This window comes from Penaeus vannamei, chromosome 3 (assembly GCF_042767895.1).
Source record: "Penaeus vannamei isolate JL-2024 chromosome 3, ASM4276789v1, whole genome shotgun sequence".
NCBI classification, from domain to species: domain Eukaryota; kingdom Metazoa; phylum Arthropoda; class Malacostraca; order Decapoda; family Penaeidae; genus Penaeus; species Penaeus vannamei.
In genome coordinates, this window is record NC_091551.1 from 6,279,853 (window position 1) to 6,289,852 (window position 10,000).

At 33.7% G+C, this 10,000-nt stretch overlaps 1 protein-coding gene across 1 annotated transcript in view; it reads right to left on the reverse strand.

Moving 5' to 3' along the window:
• LOC113829324 (thioredoxin-related transmembrane protein 1) overlaps positions 1 to 10,000 on the reverse strand; it is a 20,645-nt gene that overhangs the window by 127 nt on the left and 10,518 nt on the right. Inside the window, exons 4-6 of the mRNA XM_070140497.1 lie at positions 6,305 to 6,424; positions 4,854 to 4,946; positions 1 to 3,337 (exon numbers count right to left, since the gene is read on the reverse strand). The exon at positions 1 to 3,337 is cut by the window's left edge and continues 127 nt beyond it. Coding sequence (XP_069996598.1) covers positions 3,035 to 3,337; positions 4,854 to 4,946; positions 6,305 to 6,424 — 516 coding nt within the window. The 3' untranslated portion in view covers positions 1 to 3,034. The remainder of the gene's footprint in view (positions 3,338 to 4,853; positions 4,947 to 6,304; positions 6,425 to 10,000) is intronic.

A 10,000-nucleotide genomic window follows, 5' to 3' on the forward strand; every position in this document is an offset into this window, starting at 1 on the left:
GTCCCAAATAGGATACATTTCTATGGACTAAATATCGTTTATTTTCCATTCAACCAACATCAGTGGACATCAGCTCTGCAAAACTGTTTTCAGAGGAGGGCAAGACCAGACGATAATGTCAAAGAGCCCGTTGCTTTACCTTCCCTGCACACTGGAAGAGGAGTTGCAGCACCAAAAATGATCTTCCAAGCATCTTTCCAAGTGGGTGTTTGATTTTCTCAAAATGCTATTTGTATCACATTTGTAATCATAACCAAGCTCTATGGATAAAAAAAAGGAAAAATTATCCAGCCACTATGGAAGTTGGAGAGGCTGGACTTCTTGTTAATGTGTTAATGTTAGATTTTTTCTAAATTATTCAAAGTCCTTTTTAAATATTTCAGTTAGTAGATTGAAATAAAAAATAAAAAATGAGGTAATGGTGTATATCATTTTAAATACATACACTAATCTTAAAAATACAAATACATAGATAATAGTAATAATAACAATAATAATAATAAATTCCAAAAATACTAGCAGCAGTAGTAATAAGAATAAAAAACTGAATTCTTAACTTTGATGCTAGATGTGGCATAATCTGAGATTGTCAACAAAAATAAACTTTACCACACCCAAATTCATACAGAAGTAGAAACAATCCCATCCATGTATTTCTACAAGTTTGCAAATCTGACATACAAAAATTATCTGAAATGTTGATAAAGACAAACTCCAAATTTTCAAATCATCTTTCGTTTTACCACCTTCATAGTTTTGCCAGGGGCTTATCTAACAGAAGTACTGGCAAAATAATAAAAGAGAGATTGCATTCACATACATCAGCCATTTTTTAAATCCTGATATACCAGAAATATCACAGAGCAACTGTATAAATAGAATGGTGAGGAACGCGAGAGATTATGAAGGAAAAAATCAAAACAATATCAACACAAGTTTCTAATTTTACAAGATTCATTTTCCAATTTTTGTATAATCTAGAAAAAGAAAAATTGAATTACAAAAATAAACAAACAGTCATATCTATGGCAAGGATAATGTAACATTAATACTGTAAAAATATAGTTCCAACCTTCTTTACAGAATCTAATGGCTGATGTTCTGGGAATACCAATCCAACTTTTTGTTCTTTTTCAACTGAAAGTTCAGAGTTTGACTAAAGGTAACTAATACAGAGTAACAGAGAGGAAAAGAATGATAATGATAGTAATAATCATAACATCCTAAATTTACCGGCTGGATGAGTCTAAAAAACTACATGATATCACTGTATTATCATTAACAGCTATCACAATATCAACCGTCCATCCAGTGAGCAATCTTCAAGACCAATAGTGTATACCTTCATTCTCCATGCCTTACAAACTTAATATAAGTGAAAAAATATATAATGAAAGCAAAAGTGTTCCACAGCAATAGTGCTGAGACAAAGTTCCAGAGTAAAACATCAACTGAACACTTGATATTCACACTTTAAGTGTTCGACTTGCTTGTTCCAGGATAGAAGATGTGTGCTTACCTAGGGATTAGTGCAAATGTTATACAAAGTTCTACTTTTAGGTGAAATACCCTAGTTATTCTCATCCACATAAACAAGCTCATCAACCTTAAGGATGTTTATCTTAAAGCATGGAAGAGAAAACCAAAAATTACAATGAACTGAAAATTAAAAAAACAAGAGAACTTGAAAAAGAAGAAAAAGAAGAAAAAAATGAAAAAACAAAATCTGGGGTGGAATAATCAACCTCATTTGCCGATACAGACCGAACGACCTTGGTGCATTTCCTTCACTATCCCAACACCAACAAGGTGCTTCCCCTGAGCACCATCCTAAGTTGGCTACTTGATAACATTTCTTAATGTCAACAATTAACCAGTTTGCAAACAATTAATATCAGATTGATGCGGGTGGCATGATGATTTTTATGGAAAAAAGGTATTCACATTAACATTGCACATGAATCAATGACAGACAGAGAGATTAAGATAGAGAGAAAACTAAACAATTTCTAAAAGAAATATCAAGTCAACAATGATTTTTTTGAGGGAACGAGAGAGAGTGAGTGTTGAGAGTAAAAGGGAGAGAAAATAAATCAATTATAGAATCTGGTTAAGCTTTATCAGCATCTTGTTTCCAATGCTGCAATTAGTGACCAATTCACACCAGCAAAAACCAAAGTCAACAGTAAACAGCAATATGATTATTAGTATTCCTAGATGTTCTTATGAATTTGAAGCATAGGGTAATATTTGGCAATTGTTACTGGCACGAAGCATTATGAAATCTATGTCAAAAACTATTCAAAAACAAGAAGAGGAGATAAGAGAAGAAAAAAGAAAATATACTGTATTATCACCAAAAAACCTATCATGTGAAAGCCCACTCATATGGAATATTCTTAAACATGTATTAACAAGTTTTGTCCTATTTTGGAGGTGTGGTGGTAAAGGGGGGGACGAATGGAGACTGGGTGGGTGAGGCTGGGAGGAGGGGAGGGGGAATGCAAAGACTACCTAAGAGCACCAAGACAAGATACATATTAATGCACATACATAAATCTATACACCAAAGGATTCTTCATGGACAAAATGTATGCATGATAAAATCTTAATCCATTCACGCCGGTATATTTTGAAGCCAAAAATAAAATATTCTGGGCGGCTACAAAATCAGCGGGCGGAGCTTTCCTGGAGTCTTCCGCCAAGATAAAAAAGAAAAGTTAATAATCAAATAAAAATGTAAATGTAAATAAAAAGCCATTTATAGTGAGGGAGGGGGGAAATTAAAGTAAATTCTGCCAGCATCAGCTGCCCTCATTAAACTGTCAAGCAGGTTCTGTGGTCATGGGCTCATCCCTTGATTTGAAAGTTTCAAATGCCTCATGGCTGTGAGTCATCGGCAGGAGAAGAGAGAGACAGAGCTGGAGAGAGTGAGAGGAGAGAAAGAGAGAGGGAGAGAGAGAGAAAGAATGCGAGTCCTACAAAAGACCCACCGAAAAGGGGATAAAGGAGATAATCTAAAGGACCTAGTCAGCTAGTCTGCTTTCCTTGGCCGTCGTCGCCTCACTTCTGGAGAGTTTTTGGGGCTTCCTGATTCTTTGTCTTCTTCAGCTTGAGAGTCCTCCTCCTCTTCCTCCTCCTCTTCCTTCTTTTCTTCTTCTTCCTTTTCTTTCTGTTCCTCCTCTCCCTCCTCCTCCTCCTCCTCCTCTTCTACATCATTCTCATCTTCACTACCTGCTTTCTTTCTTTCCTCTTTATCATCACTTTCCTCTTGTCCTTGCGACTCCTCCTCAGCATCTTCACTCTTCGATTTAGTATCCTCTACTAAATCTTCCTCCTAAAAGAAAAACAAGGTAAATTCTTTCACGTGACAATATCTAAGGATGATATAATATATAATGGCAAACTAATATCCTCTACAAAAGCATTTTGGTAGTATAATATAGTAACTTCGGGAAAATAATGTGTTAACTAAGATTGTTGTAGAATGTGATATCTAAATGCTGAGATATTAACCCCTTGGATCCGGTTGTTTCGTGGAAAACCCGGGCAATGGGTTAAGTAAGTGGCCAATATCCCTGGTGTGCAGTGCATAGGCCAGATGCGCACAAAGACCCATAAGTGGTGACAAGACTGCACCTCCCCTTTGCAGTTATTTTGCGTAAACTTTTTTAGATTTATCAACACTTTCTAAAGTCCATATTTGTCTTTTGATTTACTTTATCCAGATGGTAATAGCTTATTTTCCTTGCAAAGTCCATATCATCTCTCTATGTAGTAAATAACTCAGTGCAAGGAAGAAGGAGAAGAAAAAGAACATTTGGTTATTTGTCATATACATCTCATTTTTTTGTAATTTTCAATTTTAGATAATGCAACCTGCATCGCTGGTCACAGTGGCCAGGAATACGGTGCACAGCATGGAAATGGCATCCTCCCTGGAGCCGGTGCTCTTCCAGTCACTGCTTATGCATGTTACATTCCATATTCGTTTATTGATGGAAATAATGCTAAAGCCCCTTTCTAAGCGCTACATAAGTCAAATCATACTCCATGAAGTTTCTGCACATATGGCGAGTATTTTCCGCCACCCTGGCCTTCGCTCATAATAGCAAGTTTGTGTCACCCTGGCTGCTGCCAATTTGCCCAATTGATGGTATGTACATGTCAACCCCCCCAGGCTCAAGTTTTTCCATTACGTGACCCCAATGTCGTCCGGGTCCAATGGGTTAAAAGCTAGGACTTTTATAGAAACATTTCTGGTAAGCCAAATACATCTTGAATCAAAAGATGACAAGTATGAGTTTTATATATATATATATATATATATATATATATATATATATATATATATATATATATATATATATATATATATAAACAAAAAAAAAACACCCTTACACTATATGAACTGAAAATTAATATTTTGAAAATAAAATTTTTATAGAAACATTTCTGGTAAGCCAAATACATCTTGAATCAAAAGATGACAAGTATGAGTTTTATATATATATATATATATATATATATATATATATATATATATATATATATATATATATATATATATATATAAACAAAAAAAAAACACCCTTACACTATATGAACTGAAAATAAATATTTTGAAAATAATTTAAAAATCCTGCTTTGTGTGATGGGGAACCCTTAAAAAGTTTGAAACATGATGCTCATTTTCAATCACTGTGGCAGTGTGTATGCATTATTATGTATGTCTTTATAGCAGCTATATACCTACTCCTTGGCAAAACACTCATGTGTAGGCCTACCCTTAATGATCCTAATTACATTAACCCTGCCACTGCCTCAAAATCTTAGACAGTCTTCACACTCACATCATCATCTGCTTTAAGACCAGCAGAAGTGACAACCGGAGCTGGGCCTGGTGCCTTGGGTGGGAACACAAAATCGATGATACACACCAGGATCTGTGGAGAAGAGACTAGGTTTATATGTTGTTCAACTTTTCTAATCATCAACTATGATAGAATTTATTAGTAACTATTAGTATTTTCTGAGATCAAGTACCAGACGTATTTCCTAATCTGTTGAAAACCATTCCCCCATAATTAGATTTTAGCCATTCTTTCTATAGAGGCCTTAACACGAATGCATCAATGAAAAAGGAATGAAATCAAAATCTTGTACCTGTCAGTTAAAATCTAAGAGTGATTATTATAGTGACAGATGATACCACAAATACCTGTGCACAGTATGTGTTGATACACGTCTATGCTTCTATTTCCAAGATCTAATGGGGTTGCTTCTGTATTATGCAGTTTAAAATGTTTCTCTATGATGCAAACCTTTAAAATACATCTGATTTGATATGAAAAAATAAGACGAGAGATCATCATAATGCACTGATATTCCACTGATATATACATCTTTAAAAACCATAATGATAAATGACAATTACATCAAATATTACAGGATTATCATGGCTTATTACATACAATTATGCAATTGGGTATATCTATAATCACGTAATTGTCATATTACTTTAGCCTTCAGTATAAACCACTGAACAAAATGGCACACTCAAATAAATAAATAAAACACATGTATGTCACATACTACTGCTGTGCTTTTCTTAATGAAAGGAAGAAGTACTGCCTTTAAGCTCTGGTAGCAAATATGTAACTGATTACTTTTAAATATTTTATCTATGATCAATTTTGCCAATACTGATATGAATATTATTACATCTGTCATTCACCTGTAGTTTGTGACATTAATACTGCTGCCAATATATACCTTTTCCATATAAAATTACAAATAAACACTGCTAATAAAGAAAAAGCGAAAGAAAAAGTTCTCTGCTATTTAACCACCAGCTTCACATTTTAAAATAAGCTTACCATATCAGATAATGGATAAATGTATATGATAAACAGTGTATCCATATCTATGGAGTATGTAATTGCATTCTCTTCTCCAGCAATAACTTTCATGTTTAGGTAAACAGATCTCTATGAGAGCCAAAAGGCCTGATGTCATTGCACAGAAGTTACTTCTTACCAGATTAAGTTTCCAAAGAACATTCCTTGGGTGGCTCCCAAAACTATTGCAATAAAAAATGAATGTTACACAACCTTGCTTACTATGCCAACAGATTACATGCATCTAATATCATGTAATTGCAATGGATACTTTCTTCCAGCACCACTTAGTAGTTCATGCTTTGTAGAGATTGCCTTTCTTTCGAAGGTCATTCCCAACAAAAATAACAATGATGCAAGTACTAGTAACAAGAACAGTCATCACAATCTCCAGTTGTACTCACCAAGCCCAGCAGAGCGCCAACCAAAATGGTGGCAAGGGCAAATACGAGGTATGAGCCCCAAGTTGGGAGTAGATAATCTTCAACTAAGACTGAATGAACTCCTCGAAGAACCATGGAGAGCTGGAAGTAGAAGCATGTTGCATTAAAATGAAAAGCGTACTTACACAACCACCAGTATACATCTTTGTTATAAAAACTTAAAATGAGAAATCAAACAATAATAATCTTACAATAAGAATTAAAAGCCTGGCTATTACAAGAGCAAGACTGATATTAACAACGGATACATGTATTATAAAATACAAACAAACTGTATACTACTGTCAAAGAAAGAGGAAACAATAACCTGAGTTAGACTATTCTATTGGCTAAATATATATTCATACAGTATGTATGTATGTATGTATGTATGTATGTATATGTATGTATGTATATGTATATATGTATACATATATATTTGTATATATATATGTATATATATATGTATATATATATATGTATATATATATATGTGTATATATATGTATATATATATATATATATATATATATATATATATATATATATATATATATATATATATATATATATAGTATGTATATATATATATATATATATATATATATATATATATATATATATATATAAATATATATATTCATATAGTTTTGTTATATGTTTCTTCCATTCTTTCTTTTATAAAGAGAATAATAATCCTTCATACTGAATTACCTGCAAAGGAAAAATGCATGTTGACCTGCTTATAACACAGGCGATAGGGTTCAAAAGTTAATATCATGTGACAAAATGTGCAATCACTGTGAAGTAAAACAAAGCAGTGAAATGCCCATGAAGAGTTTTCTTTGTGCATTCGTGAGATGGTGCTCCACAATAAAATAATAAATATATAATTTTTTAAAACAAAATCTTGGAATAAAGGAATCTGAGAAAAAAAGCAATTGCAGAAAAAAAAATTAATATGGAAATAAAAAAACAAAACAAAAATAACCAAACTAAAATAATCCTATAATCCCTTCTTAATCTCTGACATAAGTAGACACAAGACGCAGACCTCCCCCCAATACACAAATATGCATGTACACATCTATGCATGCATGCACGCACGCACGCACGCGTGCGCACACACACACACACACTTTCTCTCTCTCTCTCTCAATCTCTCAAATATATATATACTCCCTTTTCACACTAATTTTGATATAGCCAAGGTGCTGCTTTGATTCCTTCTAAGAACCGGATTTATCCCTCAAACTTACTTACTTTTTTCTGCTTTGGATTTAATCTGTGCATGATATTCTGGTTCATTTATAAAAAGTTACCATTAATATTAAATGTTTAGTTAGACTCCTCCTTTTGAAGATAAGAATAGAAAAGAAAAATTGTGAGGAATATACTGGAATACAAAGAAATCAAGGAGGACATATTTACCTGCCTAGTTAGAGATTAAACCATATAAGTAAAATACAATAGGCTGTGCTTTAGTTACACACACATAAGTGAGGGAGAGGCAACATCTAAAAAATAATCACATTTATAACCGAGGGAGCTACGGCAGGTGTTCCATATTCACGGATCTATTGTGCCACATATTTCCTAAACATCTATTACCATGCCTCTCACTCACCCAACTGGTCACCTGCCTAACTTTCACCTTCATCAGAGAAAGAAAAAAAGAAAGAAAAAAAAAAGGGTATTTAAATAATAAATAATTCAGAAGATGTTAATGATCTGTGTTTGTGTTTATGTGTACTTTCTGTGTGTTCATATGTGTATTTTCCAATAGTTGATGGTCTTTGCCTCCACTTAAAAGTAATTTCTATACAGCAAAAATTGTGCATTCATTCACGAGTATTAGTATACTGACAACCTGAGGATTGAGACTTTTTAAAGCCCATACTGTGTTGAACCGTGTTCATCACAACAAATTTAGAAAAAAGGTACGAGTGACAATGATATCTTCCAAGCAATGCATTTGACTGGTTTTGACTATATGGGTCAGAATTTTTCTTCTGACAATAATCAACTCAAAATCGGTTAAATACATCTGCATTATGAAGGGATTAATTTTCACCCATACTGAGCTACATATTGATGGACATGGGGAAGAGTGCCACATGTTAGTCCTGACTCTGTAAACAAACATCTATAATACAGGAAATGAATCAATAAAACCTTTTTTCAAGATGCATAAATCTCTTGTAACATTTTATGATGAATATGTTAAGGGGACCGTCCCAGATGAGGGGGGGACAGGCGGTCAAATTGAGTTAGCTAGCGTATAGTATAGGTACATGGATGAGGAAACTACCAAACGAGTATTAAGCGCCTGCTATAGCTTGTTGTCTTGCAGCCGACGTCAGACCCACTGAACACCTATGTGGACCTTTGCTTGCTGCAATCGTGCATACGGCACTTGATTATGACATTGCACGTATATGAGTTTGTGAATGTTCAAGGAACACTTCTATACCAATATCAGGAAAAAATTATATCACCGTGATTTATGACAAAATATTTTGTGGGGGGGGGGGGGGGGGGAAGAAGAAGAAGAAAAAAAAAAAGCAAGTTTTGTGTCCTTTTACACATGAAAATAGCCTAATAAGTAAGGATCGAAATATTTCCGATACATTTCGCTCAACGGTCGGTATATCTCTTCATGGGTAAATATGATTTGATTTGAAACTGGTAGTTACCGTTGTAAAGACCAATTCAATATGAATGTTACCTAAATGTCAGATTTTTGAACTTCGGATGTATAAGTGCGGTACAGATTATTTCATACTGAAGATTATAGTACTCAGTAATATCCGCTCTGAAATAAAAACTATATGAAATCTTGAGCTCGTTTGTGTGCACACTCTTCGTCTAGAGTTCAAAAAGCTATCACATTTGTTTTGTGCGTTCCTGATAAAAATTAATATGTTTAGATGTTATTGAACGTCACAGGTACCATAAATTTGCAAATATCCCACCACACCTAGGCGTCTGCATGATTTTATGCACTTCTTAGTAAAGATAATGGGTGCAAATGGCTAATCACCAACTCTACACTTGTTCTCCTTTGCAATCTATTAATATTGACAGTTATCAAAGAAAATGGTTTGAGAGGGATAACGAAAATATTTTATTATTTAGATATGAAAGTCGATGTAGGCTTAATAAATGAGAATAATTAATCTCTTTAACTTTATGTGTGTGCGTTCACGAACATATGATCCTCCTCGAAAATTATCAACTCCCAGTGACCATCTTCCCCTCCCTCCCTTGTGTGAAGCACGGGAAAAATTCAAAGACTTCCGTAAGTTCTCGAATTCAATGTACTAAATTCATATGCTTTTAAACTTCTCAAAATTGAACCATGTTGTATTCATGCCAGGACTTTATAATTAGGATGATTTTGTACTAATGTTGCCATCCACAGTTTCCCATTTCTTCAAAATTGGGAGAAAAAAAAAAAAAAAAAAAAAAAAAGAAAAAAAAAAAAAAAAAAAAAAAAAAATATATATATATATATATATATATATATATATATATATATATATAAAATAAAGGTTTTTCTCTGGTTTAGATTAGTTGTCTCTATGGTAAAATGCATTCATTAAACTTTTCAGACAAAAATATATACTTTTATGCGCACGCGCGCGCGCGCGCACACACACACACACACACACACAC